The 21,797-nt window shown below is 38.3% G+C and overlaps 1 protein-coding gene across 1 annotated transcript; it reads right to left on the bottom strand.

The window, feature by feature from the left end:
* Positions 1-8,739: 8,739 nt before the first annotated feature.
* LOC121381790 (extensin-like) lies at positions 8,740-21,696 on the bottom strand. The gene is made up of 2 exons (XM_041511145.1): positions 21,651-21,696; positions 8,740-9,551 (listed from the first exon to the last, which is right to left on the bottom strand). The coding sequence occupies exons 1-2, from the start codon at positions 21,694-21,696 to the stop codon at positions 8,740-8,742; spliced, it is 858 nt and encodes a 285-aa protein (XP_041367079.1).
* Between the last annotated feature and the right edge of the window lie 101 nt (positions 21,697-21,797).

Below are 21,797 nucleotides of genomic sequence, written 5' to 3'. Positions count from 1 at the left end.
TTCTGGGACGAGTCCGATTTTGGTTTTTTTACAATAATGTTTCGAAATGTTCAATATATCCGAAGTGATTTAATATTGTTGCAAAGATTATAACGAAAACAACAATAATAATGATGATGATGATGATGATGATGATGATGACGATGATGTTGATGGTGGTGGTGGTGATGATGACGATGATGATGATGATCTTGATCATGATCATGGTAATGATGATGACGACGACGACGATGATGATGATGATGATGATGATGATGATGATGATGATATAATTTATTTTCAATCAAGGTTCAAGCACGTCGTAATAGGCTTGCGCTTAAACTACCTGTTCTGTCAATTCAAGAAAGAAGTAAATGGGCTAACACTAGGTGCATGTAATCCTCTTGGCGCCATACAAGTTACTCCTAACGACTGGTAACAAGGGATCTTTTATAGTCACCATCTCACAACATGGTAGCATATACTAGCCGTGTAGCACTAGTCGGGGATGTAGCTTACACTTCGCTGTTGTGCTCTAGACTTCATTATGGGGATGGGAACCAAGGCTTGTTATATACACTACCCACTACTCTCAAAATATTATTCAAAAATTTAAGCCATGTTTACATATAAGGGAAATATGTGGCATAATCAAGATGCTGGACCTCACCCCCATTCCACCCTATATTATTAATTCTGTAACAGCCCTTAGCGGTGTACTTACACTGTCTCTCTGTTGGTGCTGATACGAAGCAAGGAAGTCTAAGTTTTGGATCGGATGGATTACTAGCCATGTCATCTAGGCAGGTGATGGTAAAAAAGTACTGCCTAATGTTAAACACTTTTGCGAAATAAGATTTAAAATGCGTGGGATTCATTCATTCATTCATTCATTCATTCATAACGTTCGTAAAACTAGGTAGTGTTAGCGATGAGATACGAAATGTGTTTACATTACATTTCAATATCATCATCCTTGTATTTGGCCGAGTTATTCTTCAATCTACTGACCCCCAATAATGGAACAATTTCTGGTTTGTTCATCAACCAGCATTTTGACAGCCGCCAGACTTTCATCATGTTCAAACTGGCTACAACGAAGAAAGGCGTTTAACTTGTGCAATAGATAATGAATGCCAACCATACGCTTGTGAATTCAAGTAGCATTTTCATCTTCCTTGCATTTTATTTCCACTTATTTTCGTGCTTATATCCAATTAAGGTTCAAGCACGTTGTCTTGGCTGTCTGTCCAGGACAGTGGGTTAGTTGCTATTTGGTTAGTGATTAATGAGAAAGAACAAGATGTAGTAGTCTTACACCTACCCATTGAGCCCATGAGCTCGCTCTGAGTTGGAGCCGGTACCGGGCTGCGAACCCTGTACCTACCAGCCTGTAGTCCGATGGCTTAACCACAACGCCACAGAGGCCGGTTCTTCCTTGGAGAGAAACTTGAATGCGGCTAACATTAACGGTTCTAGGAGGGTAGGTAACTGCTATGCAATAAGAAGAATCGTGTTATTGCTAAGACAGATTTTAAGAATAAGCTTTTAGAAAAACTCAAACATATGAACTACGAACGTTTTACTGCTCCTCGCATGACTTCTTATATCATTATTATTTTCATTGTATATACTTGTATTTTTAACTATACTGTCTCATAATTTTATAATGAATGGATTATGTGTTACGCAAGTATTTTTCGCAAACAATATAATTAAAAATGATGCTGAAACAGATAACTTATTGTGTTTTATGAATTATACATACATGGTACATCATGTACATGCATATAAGATATTGTACATCGATAATGACAATTAAGGATACAAAAGCAATCCGCTATGTTAATATCACATATGTTTGGCATTACAGTTAATATTACATCTAATTTGACATTATCGTGAGTGGACCCAAGAGGCTTTTCCCACGTGGTCAGTGAATCGTCAGAACTCGACACAGTCCTACTTCAACGGGTTATAGGTTCACGAGTGACACGAAATTGATTCTTCGAGTCGTAAATTACCCCCCGAACTTATTACAGCTGGCATTTGAAAGACGTATCGTCATTGTCTTAGATACGTCTGAGGGTATACATATCTACAAATAGGACTATTTATTGTCTTATCAACTGTTGAACGCTGCCAGAATTACAGATATTACTCCCATTTCCGGTGTTAATATTTTCAATAAAACTGATTGGTGTGGTCAATTATGGTCGTTGATTCGATATCACCCGTGAAATAACACTTTCACAATCAAACCACCCGTTCGCGGAGAGATAACGGCGCACGTGGTGCACTATATTGCTCAAACATGTCGTGATGTGTCTGTCTGATGACGCCAGAGGGTGGTTTAATAGCAAGATCAGGTGCGATCTATTTGTTTTGATTTTGAAACCGTTATAATGAGAGCTTTTTATTGTGCATAAATTTCGAATGTCGTATATTCCCAACTACAAATAACATTTTGTGTATTATAGGATTTTAAAAAATTAATATTAAATGAAGTGAAAATGTATTATTGAAGGCTGCTTTGTTGCGAACACAAGTTGTTAAAAGTGTTATAATTTATAAATGCGCACCACTGCACGAGAAAGAACTATTCAAGAACGGTTGGGGCATAGCCTACATTGCTTGGCAACAATCCCATCTCCAATATATATATATTTAATTGTTGTCGTTGTTCTTCTTCTTGTCTTAATAAACTTTTCAATCGGCCTTAAACCATTGTTAATTAATGTGTACCACACTTCATCAAATATTAACCGAGACAAACTAAGAGTCTCAAATTTCTCTCATTTGCTATGCACTCACACTGGGACACGTGCCCAGCAGCTAGCGGTGATAGATCTACCATTTGATAGCTTAACCACTGTTCAATGGAGAATTTCTTTCAACAAACACATAGTTTTCATCAGTCATTCATCAAAAACAAAACACATGTTCATTCGTTAGTACCTTGACTACTAAGATAATTGAAATGGGTATCGGGAAACAAATTAAGGTCCCAATATCTCTCAGAGTGTTCGAAGACTACAGTAAAGGTCCACTTAAGTCAATATTCCAGTAACAAGAACATAATGGACGGTTTGTGGTGTTTGAACAGAACACAGCTCTTGTAAAACAGCTGCAACACGCCTAGAGATTGCACTCGATGTTGAAACAAATGAAACTGTCAACATTGGCATCGTTAACACTAAAAAAACTGCGTTGTTTTGTTGTGGGCGTTTTCAGGGGTGATGGTGTCTGTTTCATTATATTCTGACTAAATATTTAAGGATTGTCTGTTATTTGTTTATGTTAATCGGGGTATGAACAAAAACAGAATCATCCGTAAACTGTGTGAATCGGCGAAGCCGTTCCCACATACGTTTGAGGATGATTTTTGTTTTCATACCAGATGAACGTAAAAAGAAATTACAGACAATACTTATTATTAAATCTGAAACACACTTACTAATAATAACATTAAAATTTTATATTTTATTTTGAATTATTTGTTTTGGTTTGGTTTAAGGCCACTGCAGACCTTTTCTCGTTGCATTGACACTGTCTGCCACAGCACCACTAATTCATCTTCTTCTTCTGTAGGCCACATGCTGCTGGAGGCTGCCATTTTGTGTCATGTGATCAATATCTATCCGTTCATTGGTAGTTTAAATTATTGTGTCAACGTTTTGTTGCATTGAAGGCGCATACGTTTGCGACGGCGTGCAATTAGATGCATGAATGAATGAATGAATGAAATGAATGAATGAATGTTTAACGACACCCCAGCACGAAAAATACATCGGCTATTGGGTGTCAAACTATGGTAATTCAAACAAATAAAGTGATGATCAACATCAATATAAGAATTCAAGATTTAAATAAAAACAGTGTAAAGAACTGTGCAAAAATACAAATATCACAGATAGATACTGACTTTTACTCAAAATTTAAATTTTGTGCTGTATTGGCCATTCTCAAAGAGAATGTTACACCCCTGCACCACGGTGAAGTTACAGCATACGATGCAATTACATGCAATAAAATCAAACATGTTTGATCGGAGCAATTTCAGTTGCATGCAACAAAAATTGCACCTTGTGTCGCAAAGGTCTGCGGTGGCCTTAAAACAATAACGCTCAGTAAGACAAATTACCATTATAAAATGACGTCATCAGGTATAACGTTCCCTGACAACGTCATGTTTATATTCATCGAATTAACAAACTCCCGTTGCTACGGCTGGGCCAATGAGATGACGTTATATTGTAATGAATGTAGCGGAAATTTAATTATTTATTTGTCTACTTCTTTCCGCCAATTTCATATCTAAGTCCTTAAAATGGCAGTCAGTTGTCTATGTTACTTGTTTGTCAACTTAAAATTCCGCAGATGTTTGCTATAGTCTGTTTGCGTCAAAGGGGAACAGATGAATTGTTATACAATTCCATAATGAATCAAATTAAAACTTATAGAAAACAGATTACGTTTTAAATCTATACCAACTCGCATAACAAATCGCAGTTTAAATATTTTTGAAACGTTTTTTAACCAATTTACATTAAAAGGTTAAATCTCCCTTTTTGATACAGCGATTAAGGCAACTGATAAAGCCTGATAAAGCACATGCAACTCTATCTTTTGTATCTGTATATTGCATTACTGATTACTAGTAGTAACAATTTTACCTACCTTCGCGGTTTCAGCACTTTGTCTTCAACCCAGAGCCGGTTTAAGGATCCGCGGGGCCTGTAGCACAAATAACAGCGGGGCCCACTTCCCAGGATATATATTTTTCAACCCCCTCTGGGAGAAGGGAAAAATGACCAGGGGGGAATAAATGTATACACTACCGCGGGGCCTCCTGAATCGCGTGGACCGTAGCACGTGTTACATGTGCTACTTGGATAAGCCGGCTCTGCTTCAACCCTATATTAAGGTAAGGTACAGTAAGGGCAAGGCGAGGCGAGGCGAGGCGAGGCGAGGCGAGGCGAGGCAAACCAAAGCAAGGCACGGAAAGGCAAAGGCAAGGTAAAGTAAGGCAAGGCAAAGCAAAGTAAAATAAAGCAAGGCAAAGGCAAGGCAAAGGCAAGGGAAGGTAAATGCATGGAAAGGCAAGGCAAAGGCAAGGTAAAGTAAGACAAAGGCAAGGTAAAGCAAGGCAAGGCAAAGCAAAGTAAAATAAGGCAAGGCAAAGCAATGCAAAGGCAAGGCAAAGGAAAGGCAAGGCAAAGGCAAGGGAAGGTAAATGCATGGAAAGGCAAGGCAAAGGCAAGGTAAAGTAAAGCAAGGTAAAGTAAGACAAAGGCAAGGTAAAGTAAGACAAAGCAAAGTAAAGTAAAATAAAATAAGGCAAGGCAAAGCAATGCAAAGGCAAGGCAAAGGAAAGGCAAGGCAAAGGCAAGGGAAGGTAAATGCATGGAGAGGCAAGGCAAAGACAAATGCAAAGCAAAACAAGGGCAAAGCAAAGGCGAAAGCAGCAAGGTAAACGCAATCGCAAGGCAGGGCAAAGGCAAAGACAACTCGGGGCAAGACAAGGCAAAGGCAGCTCGCGCAACGCAAGGAAAGGCAACACTAGGTAAGGGCAGGGCAAGGCACTGGCAATGGAATGGCAAGGCATAGGCAAGGGCAGGGCAAGGCATAGGCAATGGCGGGGCAGAGCAGGGAAGGGAAGGGAAGGGCAGGGCAATGTAAAACAATATATTATTATGAATGAGTAAGTACATGTGTATTGACATTTTGAGTACAGATTTTGACAGAAGACGTTAGCTGGTTGTCGACGCAGTGAGTTATGCAGGTCAGATTTTAGAGTGGTTCTACATAACTTATGGCTTATTGTTATAAAAACTGCTCTACAGCCCGGGAGATATGCTCTCTCACGTTCACTTACACTGAATACACCTGGCTGTGTGAAATATGTATGTGCTTCAGGCGGGCTGCCGTTTCAAGTGTTAGGTAATGACTGGCTTGAGAGTATGTATTAATTATAATATAGTGTGTCCTCTGACAACAATATTACAGGATTGCGAGGTTCGAGTACCATAAATGCAGGTAGAGCTTTCTTCTAAGTAGACCGAATAAAGCTATATTTCAGATTTTATATTTATATATATTTGTATTATTTGTTTATTTTATAACATTTTTGAACATAGGACATACATACAAAATAGATAAATAATTACAAAAGAAATATTCCTTAGCACAGTCAGAGATATTTGGTCTACTAGTATCCTCGAACATGCGTGTTACTGACCCCACTACAGCCACCACTGCCACTTCCACCACAAACACCACAAGCACAATTATTATAACCACAATGACAACTACTACAACCAGAACCACAACAACAAGTCATTACCAAAACAATGAGAACCACAAGCATCATCACTTGCAACACCATCACATCCATCAACAGGACTACTTAATGCAGAGCTATCTGCTTTCAGCAATCTAATTAAAATTACCTCCACTATTACATGTGGATCTAAAGACAGCCAGTTGGAGCTCATGTCCACCAATCAAAACCTTACTTGCAGAATCCTGCCAGTGATTTAAAACTAACAACACTGCGTAGTCCCCAATGTCCAGGTAACATTTCGTCTGTAAATAATAATTTAAATATTGACCAATCACACTTCGCCTTTTATAACGTTATTTGGGAGTATACAAATTCTAAAAATATCGGGCGAGTCTATTTTAGTGGCCGCAGTACAGCGAACCATACCAATACGTACGGGGTGGGTTATCAGTCTTCAATTTTACATTAAAAATTATTTATTTATTTATAAAATAAAACAAAACTAAATCAGTCTTCAGTTTTACATTACAAATTATTTATTTTATAAAATAAAACATGTTTTAAGGCATTCGTAATTCACCACACGAAACATGTCGTATACCCTCAGGATAATTCGGAATGTTTTCAAATTATTTTTAAATCACTGGCAGGATTCTGCAAGTAAGGTTTTGATTGGTGGACATGAGCTCCAACTGGCTGTCTTTATATCCACATGTAATAGTGGAGCTAATTTTAATTAGATTGCTGCTTTCACATACTGCAGACTGTTAAAGGTAACAAATGTAGGAGTTTGGAAAAGTGTGGTCTGAAATCTGATGATGATGGTGATGATGATGGTGGTGCTGATGATGATAATGGTGGTGGTGGTGGTGATGATGATGATGATGATGATGATGATGGTGGTGGTGGTGATGATGATGATAATGATGATGATGATGATGACAATGATGATGATCATGATGATCATGATGATCTGTTCTGCGTAAGTGTAAATAAAATAGTGTGTCGCTTTTCACTAGAAGTAGCCTCTTTGTGTCTTTTAGTCACTCGTTGAAATAAAAAATTTAATCGAAAAAAACACCATGAAAATTAATGGTCTATTTATTATATACATCTTTCCTAATTTTTGACAATATCTTTCGCTTTTTTAAAATGTATTTCGCTGATCCTATCGAAAACACGTAATGCCATGATATATTTCTTCCGGTTGAACTTTTGTTGAAAATTTACTTGACCATGGTATTTTTAAAAGAAATACGAATAAAAAGTATCTTTCTTTAATTAATAATTACTTAATAATACTGCTGTGCAAACATACCTGACAAAATTATCCTCCCAAAAAATCCACAAAAACAAAACAAATCGAACAGCAAGTTTAAAAACTTACACTCAACGACAGGACATTCTGTCATCGTTATTTAGCTTCGTATTCAATCAGTTTTAGATATATTTTTTTCGTAATTGAATTTCATATCCATTTTTTTACGGAATTTTTTTTTTAATTACATGGGGGGTGGGGGGGGGGGGGTGTTTCAAATCCAACCAGATGCATTGGTAATCATTCAACTTAAATTCGTAATAATCTACAAGGAAGATAAATGATTCATTAATGTGTTTACAAAAATATAAATATGATTTCTATATTTTCACTGTAGCTAAAATACAGTGAAAATAAAAAATTTCACCGAATATCACTTTTATGGTTTCTGTATATCTATACATTTCATTGCTATGTATATAATATATAACAATACTTACGGATTACTTTTTGACCTACCCATGTCATATGATAGGGATGTAATAAAACACTCCAGCTAATTGCAATTTTCACTTAATAATCATGTCGTTAGACGTATTAATAACTTACTGGTCATGCAGGTCCATTTTGACACTTTTATAGACCCGTATGATGGCGTTCAAATTAAAATATTAGGTAATAACTGTCACTGAACTACGAACAGTTGACGTAACATTGTAAAGAAATTTGTGCTGTATTCTGAAGGACGAGCGTTAACAGTCGCTCGCTTGACTGGTTTTTGAACCTTCCATTGAAAAAATGGGATATGATAGATGATATGTATAGTTAAAGTTAGTTTTGTTCAACGACACCACTAGAGTACATCGGCTTTTGGATATCATACATTAGTCTTAGAGAGGAAACTCGCTATATATTTTTTTCAATTAGTAGCAAGAGATCTTTTATACGAACCATCCCACAGACAGGATACTAGTAGTAGATACCAATGCATTAGATATAGCAGTCGAGGTACATTGGCTGGAACGAGAAACGGCCCAATGGGATCGATTCTAGACAGACCCGCATCAAGCAAACACTTTACCACTGGGCCATTTACCGACCCTCGCTGTACAGGTAGCGCGTTTTCTATATAGGTATTATTAGAATTATTGGTACCCAATTTGAACTATACCACGCATGTTGATAGAGTAGAGCAAGCTTGGGAGTGGGGTGCAGGTTATGTAAGCTTGGGAGTGGGGTGCAGGTAGTGTAAGCTTGGGAGTGGGGTGCAGGTTGTGTAAGCTTGGGAGTGGGGTGCAGGTTGTGTAAGCTTGGGAGTGGGTGCAGGCTGTGTAAGCTTGGGAGTGGGTGCAGGTAGTGTAAGCTTGGGAGTGGGGTGCAGGTTGTGTAAGCTTGGGAGTGGGGTGCAGGTAGTGTAAGCTTGGGAGTGGGGTGCAGGTAGTGTAAGCTTGGGAGTGGGTGCAGGTAGTGTAAGCTTGGGAGTGGGGTGCAGGTAGTGTAAGCTTGGGAGTGGGGTGCAGGTTGTGTAAGCTTGGGAGTGGGTGCAGGTAGTGTAAGCTTGGGAGTGGGGTGCAGGTAGTGTAAGCTTGGGAGTGGGGTGCAGGTTATGTAAGCTTGGGAGTGGGTGCAGGCTGTGTAAGCTTGGGAGTGGGTGCAGGTAGTGTAAGCTTGGGAGTGGGGTGCAGGTTGTGTAAGCTTGGGAGTGGGGTGCAGGTAGTGTAAGCTTGGGAGTGGGGTGCAGGTAGTGTAAGCTTGGGAGTGGGTGCAGGTAGTGTAAGCTTGGGAGTGGGGTGCAGGTTGTGTAAGCTTGGGAGTGGAGTGCAGGTTGTGTAAGCTTGGGAGTGGGGTGCAGGTTATGTAAGCTTGGGAGTGGGTGCAGGTAGTGTAAGCTTGGGAGTGGGTGCAGGTAGTGTAAGCTTGGGAGTGGGGTGCAGGTTGTGTAAGCTTGGGAGTGGAGTGCAGGTTGTGTAATCTTGGGAGTGGGGTGCAGGTTGTGTAAGCTTGGGAGTGGGGTGCAGGTTGTGTAATCTTACAAATAAACATATATAAATAAATCAGTAAGTAAATAAAAATATATAAATTAATAAAACACAAAATAATGTTATTAATAATATATATCTTGAAGCGTGTAACGTAAGCCAACCTGTGATTTAGTAATCGATAGCAATTAGTATAATTGGTCGCGGAATGACAGACTACGTGAAATAACCAATATATATGACATTTTAGCCGTCCATATAACAATGTAATACATACATGTTTACCAAAAAACATACTTGGTAGCAATGGAGTAAATATGTGAATAATTGTATACTACCGACAATAATGTGGCGGGGTATGGCATATAGAAACGAGTATAATCATTAGGGTAATATAATTTTATTAAATGTTAATGGGTGATTAAACGTGAAAATTTGTCAGCAGTATCCACAATGAATTTCATGTTAAGCAGTGTGCATGGTTACCAGGTGTTGTACGTGTGTGTGTATATAAAAACCTAGCCTAACCTTAATCCTGAAGAGTTCGCTAAGCAGTATTTACATATTTATAATACGCATATGTCAATTTACATAATGTATGCATATGGTAATTTACAAACAAAAACAAAATGCATTCATACGACCTCCCGACTTTACTCCTTGTGTAAAGATACAATTTAATAAATCTGATACTAGTCTTAAGGGAAATCCGCGACATTTTTGCACAGATAGCAATCTTTTATATACACAATCACGCAGACAGGAGGCTATATGATCATAACAAATGCCATGTATTACAATGTCGTACATACATACCATGTATGTATGTATGTATGTATGTATGTAGGACTGTAATTTTGATATTCACATTCAATACTGCATAGATATTTGCCACCTTCAGTGTATATTTTAGGCCCATAGGTCAAATGTTGTTAAAATAGCAACAGATTCAAAATCGTCAGTCAAAAATGCGACGGCAAAAACTAAAGCGAAATGTTGTCTACTATTGTTTACTTGAAAATTTTGTCAATATTTTCACCGTTCATTAGGAAATCGATTTTCTTATTTCTTCTAACAAGCTTTCTTCCCATTTTTCTGTTATTTTGTCCATTAGTTCATTCTCCATGAATACTGCTGTGCCGTAAGATAGATAATTTCACTTAGCTTTTGGCGTCGCATTTTTTACTTACAATTTTGAATCTGTTGCTATTGTAACAATGCTTGACCTATGGGCCTACAATTTTCACTGAATGTCGCAAATATCATTATAGTAATGAATGTGAAATAATAAAATATCATTATAGTAATGAATGTGAAATATTAAAATTAGTCCCCATACTTTTTAGACAATTCCATATTTAGTAGGGTTATATATTTTTCTTTTTAAACTTTCGTAATTTTTACCTTTTCTGACATTTTTTGAGAATACGGATTTGACATTTTAGGAACTTTTTAAATATTTGATTTTACATATATTTTACATTCCTTTTATTAATTCAATGAGAAATAAAACTTTATGAATAATATAGAATACATTCACTCAATGCAGTGAGGTTACAATCCCACAGCTTAGTGATGGAATTACGAGTAAAACAGGTTATTAAAAATACATTGCAGTTATGGGTTACAATTTAACGAACTATGGTGTCCATAACATCGGAACAATAGCATTAATGGAGGAACATGGCTGGTTAATGATGTAATAAAATATGATTCCATTAGAAACACCAGCATGGCATTTTAAATTATGGATTTAAAAGAAAACAGACATTAAAAGATACATACATTCTCATATCAAATATTTAAAATAACAATTCCGAGACATACGCTTCTATTTTTTGTTTTAAAGTATTTTATTGTACCCAGAGATTCTAGACAGAGTCGGGGTTGATTAGCCCAGAGCTCACTGATTTATAATTATTACAATTATTAATATATATAATGTATCTCTCTCTCTCTCTCTCTCTCTCTCTCTCTCTCTCTCTCTCTCTCTCTCTCTCTCTCTCTCTCTCTCTTTAACAAGCATATTAATAGTAAAATGTTTACATACATATAATTATATATAATATCATGTGTACACACCCACATGATGTACATCAATAGTAAAGTATTTTACATATACATGTATATCATTATATATCATATGTATACACACTCACACGTATGTACACACACACACACAAAGAAACAAGAAGAGAAAAAGATTTAAATAAAAAATACAACTGTAGAAATGTGATGTAAATATGATATCTATTTGTAAGCCACATATAAAAAACCCACCATAGTGTAGTTATATATAAAAGAAGAGTTGTCAGTGAAATAAATTATACCACTTTATCTAATATTGTTTATTTAAACGATTCATATTTACAATTTTTAAGCAGAATACATTTTTCAATTTCTAATTTGTTTTTAAATACCCTTTGTAATGCTTTTAAGTTTAGCTTCTGTTTTTGCAGTTTTTTAGAATATATATAATATTTTATATTAATAATCAACTATTGGTTTGATTAAGAAATCCCAAAATATCTTTACTGGAAATAAATAAGTTGTTCGCCATTAGATTCGTATATCCAGTTTGCAACATCTTGTCATAGCGTTTTAACATAGACGCAATCATGAAATAAGTGTTCCAGTGTTTCTGGTAACAGGTTACAAAAAAGTGCACTTTTTGGAGACTAAGTAATGGATTTTATATAGAAAACTATTTGTTTCAAGAATTCGATGCAATACTGTGTATTGAAACCACCGTACACTTGAGCCTCTTACACATTTAAAAGGTATACTATAATGTAGTTTCCATTCTCTTGGCGAACATTTAAAACCTTTTGTCTCAAATTTTAATTGCGATTTTGGAACTATGGATGTATGACAATATTTTGTACTGTTCTTTGCAACCCTGTATGCCTTTTAAAAACGTTTTTCTCGTTTGAGGAAAGACTGGTGCAAGATTAGGCGTAAAGGTTTGAGTGTGGCAATTTTGCTCTCCATACTACGCAATAAAATATTTTACTTCATTGATTAAAGATTCATACTCTAGAAAGTTTGTCAGTATGTTACATTTTACGCTTCTATTTTTAATGCGGGTGTACTGTACGCCATGATATTGTTTTTATAAATCTTTTGAAGAAATAATAAATATCTTAAATTTATGATACATGTATATAAACTCAGTATTAATTATAATAAATTGGGGGTAGTTTTTATCGGTTCTGTTAGTAACAGTCCAATACGAAATTTACAAAATTGTAATATAAAATGGAATCCTCCTTCGCTTAAAGCATTTGAGATTAGTTTTAGTACTAACACGTGAAATGACCAAACTTCACTATAATTCTAAACTATTTGAAAGTAAACAAATTATAAACATATAGTCCGGGATCCAAGGGTTTGAAATTTTGATAGACCTGACTCCGCACAACATACTTTTGCTTTGCTATTTATTTGTTAGAACAGACCTTCGGGGTAAACAATTGGGTGGTCTGCTTTGCTGGAAACATTGCAAACAAAAAAACTTCTGGTTGCGTAAAATTTATAGGCAATGTTTTAATTGTGGCCACATAATGCAGGTACATGTATACTGATTTTGGATTAATTTTAGGATGTCATAGGCGTACGGGTTCCCATTTTTGTAGGGGGGGGGGGGGGGGGCAGGCTGGCTTTTGCCCAAATTAAGAAAATGTCCGAATGGATTATGCCCAAATGGCAATGTCATTTCACCATGGAGCTTAACTGGTTTACTATTTAGTTCCAGTATAGAGTATTACACATAATATTGACTACTAACACATTTGCCTACAAGTTGAAACCTGTGGATAATAAAGCGTGCACTTTTTGTCATAAAAGTAAAGAATCTACAATACACCTCTTTTGGGAATGTGATATTGTTGAAGAATTGTGGAATACACTTTTAAATTGGTTATTGACATCTTGTAATCGTATAATTAACCTAAAACTCTCTCTTCAACTTGTTATATTCGGGGTGATATTGTTGAAGAATTGTGGAATACACTTTTAAATTGGTTATTGACATCTTGTAATCATATAATTAACCTAAAACTCTCTCTTCAACTGTTATATTCGAGGTGGGGCGGCACGTAGCCCAGTGGTAAAGCGCTCGCTCGATGCGCAGTCGGTCTGGGATCGATACCCGTCGGTGGGCCCATTGGGTTATTTCTCGATCCAGCCAGTGCACCACGACTGGTATATCAAATGCCGTGGTATGTACTAACCTGTCTGTGGGATGGTGCATATAAAAGATCCCTTGCTGTTAATCGAAAAGAGTAGACCATGAAGTGGCGATAGCGGGTTTCATCTCTCAATATCTGTGTGGTCCTTAACCATATGTCTGACGCCATATAACAGTAAATAAAATGTGTTGAGTGCGTTGTTAAATAAAACATTTCCTTCCTTCCTTACTGTTATATTCGGAAATAAAAAGAACATTAGGACAGACACAATCTTTGACTTCTAATTACTTTTAGCAAAATATTCCAAAACATACAGCTATACATTACACTTTTTAAATGTGACATTAAACAAAGATACATTGTAGAAAAAGATAGGCACTTGAGTAACAACAGTATGAATAAATTCTTTACTAAGTGATCCATGTATCATTATCTCTTTGAAAACATAACTTGATAATTCATGTATTCGCGTATTTATTTATTTATATTTTTGTTACACTCTCCATTTGACCACCCCCAACAATTCATAAGTTAAAAATATGAAATGTTAGTAAAATAGGATTTCAGCATCTCAGAACTTTGCAAGACTGCACGGAAAATTACCGTACTAATAATTTTAAAATTATCATATATATGAAATATTAATTATTTGTAACAGTAACTACGTGTACGTGCATGTGTAAGTGAGTTAGTGAACGAGTGATTGGGTGTTTGTGTGTCAAAGTTCTTTCAGTTTTGTTTCTGTTTTATTCTCTTTAATTATTCTTTATTTGTAAACCATTTTTTATTATCATTATTTTCTTAAAATTTACTAACTTATTTTTTTATTATTTTTTTATTTATTTATTTATGTATACTTATTATCTTGATTCTCGTATTTACTCAGTCTTCTAGCCTAGCCTGGCAAAAAACATAACAGCTTTTTATTATTACATTTATAAACCACTGTGTTATTATTTATCTTGTTTTGTTTACAGAAACAAGCCATGATCTGTATAGTTTACATATATTTATATTTATATAAAGTTTAATTGAAATCTAATAATTATGTCATGTACTAGTATTATTTACGGCTCATGTTATTTCCTCACCATCAGTTGTGTGCTATGTAAATGAGGGACTGGAATAAATATTTAAAAATTAATTAATTAATTAATTAATTATTAATAATAATAATAATAATACATAATACATAAATTTATAAAAATAAACAAATAAAATTAATTAATTAAAAAAATAAAGTTAGCTTTAATGTTTTAATGTTATTTACTAGTTTATTATCCGCGTTAAAAAAAATCATCCATTTATGAGACCTAGTTTGTGTCTATGACTACCAGTTTTCTGTTTGTCCTATCTCTAACGTTTGCATAAATATTACATATGTAACAAAATATTACATACCGGGAAGTCTAGCAGGCCACAAAAGTCGAGCTCAGTATACTTATATTTAGACACAAGTTACCCGAAACAATGTCAAGTAAGTATATGTAGCGGTACACCTTTTGCGTCTTTTGTTTTGTTTCTTTTGTTGTTTCGGGGTGGGATCTATGAAGAATTTATTTAATCTCATAATAGTATATCTGAAAAGATACCAGTGTTGTGTCCATTGATATATTGCATTGCACACTCACTTCAGAGCATTATGTACTATTTATAATACCTCAAGGCGTTATTCATATTCAACGTGTGAGATATCGATTTAAACTTATAAAGACATCTGATTGACTGCTTCGTGATGACGACATAAACGTCAAAGTCGAACCATTCAATGAAATTAATACTACTGGTGTCTATTTATAACTTAACGTTTAAAGTGCAAACAAGTGTAGTCAACAAGCGAACGAAAAGAAGAACGTGCAAACATCGCAAAAAAAAAAAAAGTTTAAAGGTGTTTAAATTTCATTTAGGTATGCTTTCATATGTAGGAAATAGAGAATTAAACTCGTGTATCTTGTGTACAAATGTATCGCTCGTTAGGAATGAATGAATGAATGGATGAATGTTTAACGACACCCCAGCACAGAAAATACATCGGCTATTGGGTGTCGAACTATGGTAAAGGGGGCGTTAGGAATGACTGAATGAATGGATGAATGTTTAACGACACCCCAGCACAGAAAATACATCGGCTATTGGGTGTCGAACTATGGTAAAGGGGGCGTTAGGAAGGAAGGAATGAATGGATGAATGTTTAACGACACCCCAGCACAGAAAATACATCGGCTATTGGGTGTCGAACTATGGTAAAGGGGGCGTTAGGAATGACTGAATGAATGGATGAATGTTTAACGACACCCCAGCACAGAAAATACATCGGCTATTGGGTGTCGAACTATGGTAAAGGGGGCGTTAGGAAGGAAGGAATGAATGGATGAATGTTTAACGACACCCCAGCACAGAAAATACATCGGCTATTGGGTGTCGAACTATGGTAAAAGGGGCGTTAGGAAGGAAGGAATGAATGGATGAATGTTTAACGACACCCCAGCACAGAAAATACATCGGCTATTGGGTGTCGAACTATGGTAAAGGGGGCGTTAGGAATGACTGAATGAATGGATGAATGTTTAACGACACCCCAGCACAGAAAATACATCGGCTATTGGGTGTCGAACTATGGTAAAGGGGGCGTTAGGAAGGAAGGAATGAATGGATGAATGTTTAACGACACCCCAGCACAGAAAATACATCGGCTATTGGGTGTCGAACTATGGTAAAGGGGGCGTTAGGAATGACTGAATGAATGGATGAATGTTTAACGACACCCCAGCACAGAAAATACATCGGCTATTGGGTGTCGAACTATGGTAAAGGGGGCGTTAGGAAGGAAGGAATGAATGGATGAATGTTTAACGACACCCCAGCACAGAAAATACATCGGCTATTTGGTGTCGAACTATGGTAAAGGGGGCGTTAGGAATGAATGGATGAATGGATGAATGTTTAACGACACCCCAGCACAGAAAATACATCGGCTATTGGGTGTCGAACTATGGTAAATGGGGCGTTAGGAATGAATGAATGAATGGATGAATGTTTAACGACACCCCAGCACAGAAAATACATCGGCTATTGGGTGTCGAACTATGGTAAAGGGGGCGTTAGGAAGGAAGGAAATGGATGAATGTTTAACGAATACATCGGCTATTGGGTGTCGAACTATGGTAAAGGGGGCGTTAGGAAGGAAGGAATGAATGGATGAATGTTTAACGACACCCCAGCACAGAAAATACATCGGCTATTGGGTGTCGAACTATGGTAAAGGGGGCGTTTAGGAATGAATGGATGAATGTTTAACGACACCCCAGCACAGAAAATACATCGGCTATCGAAATGGTTATGACTGAATGAATGGATGAATGTTTAACGACACCCCAGCACAGAAAATACATCGGCTATTGGGTGTCGAACTATGGTAAAGGGGGCGTTAGGAATGAATGAATGGATGAATGTTTAACGACACCCCAGCACAGAAAATACATCGGCTATTTGGTGTCGAACTATGGTAAAGGGGGCGTTAGGAATGAATGAATGGATGAATGTTTAACGACACCCCAGCACAGAAAATACATCGGCTATTGGGTGTCGAACTATGGTAAAGGGGGCGTTTAGATGAATGTTTAACGACACCCCAGCACAGATTGGGTGGTAAAGGGGGCGTTAGGAAGGAAGGAATGAATGGAATGGTAAAGGGGGCGTTAGGAATGAAGGAATGAATGGATGAATGTTTAACGACACCCCAGCACAGAAAATACATCGGCTATTGGGTGTCGAACTATGGTAAAGGGGGCGTTAGGAATGAATGAATGAATGGATGAATGTTTAACGACACCCCAGCACAGAAAATACATCGGCTATTGGGTGTCGAACTATGGTAAAGGGGGCGTTAGGAAGGAAGGAATGAATGGATGAATGTTTAACGACACCCCAGCACAGAAAATACATCGGCTATTGGGTGTCGAACTATGGTAAAGGGGGCGTTAGGAAGGAAGGAAGGAAATGGTTTATTTAACGACGCACTCATCACATTTTATTTACGGTTATATGGCGTCGGACATATGGTTAAGGACCACGTAGATATTGAGGGAGGAAACCCGCTGTCGCCACTTCATGGGTTACTCTTTTTCGATTAGCAGCAAGGAATATTTTATATGCACCATCCCATAAACAGGATAGCACATACCACGGCCTTTAATGTACCAGTCGTGGTGCACTGGCTGGAGCGAGAAATAGGTATCGCTCGTCAGTTGCGTTTTGCAACAACTCGTTAAATCCTATCTAACGGCATCTTTGCAAGCCAGGGCACCATTCCGTAGAGTACACTGTATTACGAAATGCGGTATACTGAACTGAATGGAATGAATGAATGAATGAATGTTTAACGACACCCCAGCACGAAAAATACATCGGCTATTGGGTGTCGAACTGAATGGTACCTTGGCTTGCGAAGATGGTCTAATGGTCACTCGTCTATCCATGGATTATGTAGTATTCTTTATTCATAACGGAATATTTTCAATTATATTGTGTTTGTGTTGTCGGTTTCGGGGGTATAAAATTTAACATACATTTTGGCATTGTGACTTATTTCTAAGAATGTTATTGCATCAGTTCCACTGTTTTCCCATTATATACTGACAAACCAGGTTATTGATGTTTTTTTTTTTTGGGGGGGTGGGTTTGTTGTTGTTTTTTTGGGGTGGGGGTGTGAGTTGTTGTTACGTTTGTTTGGGTTTGTTTTGTTGGGGTTTTTTCGTTTCTTTTGTTTTGTTTGATATTGTATTGGTCAACAGGAAAGACTATTGCAAGACCTTTTCAAATATTTCCAAACAGATGCCACAGTACGGTATATAGCAACGTCTTGACGGACACTATAATGTACATAAATACAAATAGGGTTGTTGGGGGGTGTGGGGAGGGGGGTAGGAGATTGGACACAAAAAATAACACGGAGATATTTGTACCAATTACAGCTAAGCATTGTTAAAAGCCAGCGCTTTGAAAACAAAACCGATCGTTTGCTCAAAGATCATTATGTTGATATCAGGACTTGAAAATTTTATTCTTTCAACTCCCAATAAAAGAGTTATTAATTTCAAAAACTATTTATATAATTTCATTTGGTTAGATTATTTTTAGGGTGCTCAAATTTGTTTTATTGGTGAAATTTAATATGGATATCACTTTAAATCTCATTAATTTCGGCGTACTTCAGTTAATATAATGGTAGTCTAGGATAATTGTTTGCGATTATCCAATTCACATAATTATTGGAAGTGACAGCCTGGGTTGGCAGGATGCCAAGTTTTGTGTTTCGACTGCTTATTTCCGGATCGTGCGAACGCATTACAGCTAATTCAAGTTTTCCGAGTGTATGTTTCATTTCTTGCACATACATTTAAAGATGTATTATCAATTTTTTTTACAAATTTAATAAATTCTGAGCTTGCAATTTTATAGATGTTGTTTCAACAGCTCTATGGTACAATACAGTTTGTTTTGTTTAACGACACCATTAGAGAACATTGGTTTTTAATCATCGGCTATCGGCATGATTAACCATATCGACATAACAACAAAGAATAAAATATTGCACTGGAAGTTTGTTTTGTTTAAAGACATCATTAGAGCACATTGATTTATTAATTATCGGCTATTGGATGTGAAACTTTTGATAATTTTGACATATAAACATAGAGAGGAAACCCGCTATATTTTTCTATTAGTGGCAAGGGATATTTTATATGCACCATCCTACAGACATGATAGCATATACGACAACCTTTGATATACCAGTCGTGATGCACTCGCTGGAACGAGAAATAGCCCAGTGGTCTCACCGACGGGGATTGTTCCCAGACCGACCGCGCATCAAGCGAGGTCTTTACTACTGGGCTACGTCCCGCCATGTCATGTCATAGGGTTTTACGTGCACATTCAGAACAAGCTGTTGTAGCGCACACCTGTCGTGGGCACAAGAGCCGGCCCTGGCCGGCTCCTCCGTCCATGGCAGGAAAGGTGGGGGGAAGGGAGAGGAGGGACCGCCTGCACTGGCAGGTGCAAGGGAGCACCAGCAGCCCGATCAAATCGGTAGCAGGCGGGTGGGGGTGGTGGTGCTATGGAATTTGAATGGAGCAGTTAAATGCCAAAGAGAAAAGGGTGCGCAATTTTGATTGAGGGAATTTGGCGCAATTTTGAACGGTCGGTCGAAAGGTGAATGGCCGAGCTAATATACGTCCCGTCCACTGCTGTACACGTACATACCTAGGGACGGGACGTAGTCCACTGCTGTACATGTACATACCTAGGGGCGGGACGTAGTCCACTGCTGTACACGTACATACCTAGGGGTGGGACGTAGTCCACTGCTGTACACGTACATACCTAGGGAAGGGACGTAGTCCACTGCTGTACACGTACATACCTAGGGGCGGGACGTAGTCCACTGCTGTACACGTACTTACCTAGGGGCGGGACGTAGTCCACTGCTGTACACGTACATTCCTAGGGACGGGACGTAGTCCACTGCTGTAAACGTACATTCCTAGGGGCGGGACGTAGCCCACTGCTATACACGTACATACCTAGGGACGGGACGTAGCCCACTGCTGTACACGTACATACCTAGGGGCGGGACGTAGCCCACTGCTGTACACGTACATACCTAGGGGCGGGACGTAGTCCACTGCTGTACACGTACATTCCTAGGGGCGGGACGTAGCCCACTGCTGTACACGTACATACCTAGGGGCGGGACGTAGCCCACTGCTGTACACGTACATACCTAGGGGCGGGACGTAGCCCACTGCTATACACGTACATACCTAGGGGCGGGACGTAGCCCACTGCTGTACACGTACATACCTAGGGGCGGGACGTAGCCCACTGCTGTACATGTACATACCTAGGGGCGGGACGTAGCCCACTGCTGTACACGTACATACCTAGGGGCGGGACGTAGCCCACTGCTGTACACGTACATACCTAGGGGCGGGACGTAGCCCACTGCTGTACACGTACATACCTAGGGGCGGGACGTAGTCCACTGCTGTACACGTACATACCTAGGGGCGGGACGTAGCCCACTGCTATACACGTACATACCTAGGGGCGGGACGTAGCCCACTGCTATACACGTACATACCTAGGGGCGGGACGTAGTCCACTGCTGTACACGTACATACCTAGGGGCGGGACGTAGCCCACTGCTGTACACGTACATACCTAGGGGCGGGACGTAGTCCACTGCTGTACACGTATATACCTAGGGGCGGGACGTAGTCCAGTGGTAAAGCGCTCGCTCGATGCGCGGTCGGTCTGGGATCGACCCCCCGTCGGTGGGCCCATTGGGCCATTTCTCGTTCCAACCAGTGCACCACGACTGGTATATCAAAGGCCGTGGTATGTACTACCCTGTTTGTGGGATTGTGCGTATAAAAGATCCCTTGCTGCTAATCGAAAAGAGTAGCCCATGAAGTGGCAACAGCAGGTTTCCTCTCTCAATATCTGTGTGGTCCATAACCATATGTTTGAAGCAATATAACCGTAAATAAAATGTGTTCAGTGCGTCGTTAAATAAAACATTTCTTTCTTTTTCTTATTTATATACCTAAGTGTGTCACGTGTATGGTAAATGCACGCTATTCAAACATACGTTACTGGTATATAATATTATTTATTACACAGTAACACAGTGTAAGTAATATCTACTGCCAAAGTCGTCCGTCTGCCGTCCGTTACCTTGTCTATATGTTTGTGTGTCTGTCATGATAATGGTTGTAACATGTTTGTCCTCTGACCATACGCTCTTTATAAAATAACAGTATGGGGCCGACAGTTGTGATAATACTGTTATACCAATTTTCACCACACGACTGTCAAACGTATTCAATGCTTAAGGCACAAGTATATGGCTTCCTAATTTTAAAAGCATTTACCTTTTCATCTTCCCTGATCACCTGAGGTGCTAGCGTTGAAGGATCGAACCACCTCAGATGAATCCATTCTCTGATATGTTTTTTCCCGTCCCAACCAGTCCCTCACTACTGGTATATCAACGGTCGTGGTGCGCGCTGTCCTGTCATTGAGAAAGTGCATATAAAACA

This window comes from Gigantopelta aegis, chromosome 9 (assembly GCF_016097555.1).
Source record: "Gigantopelta aegis isolate Gae_Host chromosome 9, Gae_host_genome, whole genome shotgun sequence".
Taxonomy (NCBI): Eukaryota; Metazoa; Mollusca; class Gastropoda; order Neomphalida; family Peltospiridae; genus Gigantopelta; species Gigantopelta aegis.
Note: the sequence above shows the minus strand (reverse complement) of the source record. Positions and strands in the feature narration are given on the sequence as shown.

Excerpts from the sequence above, each read along its gene's own strand:
- LOC121381790 (XM_041511145.1), bottom strand. The coding sequence starts at position 21,696 with ATGGATTCATCTGAGGTGGTTCGATCCTTCAACGCTAGCACCTCAG. Across the intron at positions 9,552-21,650 it reads CTTCAACGCTAGCACCTCAG|ATTACACAACCTGCACCCCA; the intron begins GTGATCAGGGAA and ends TTTATTTGTAAG.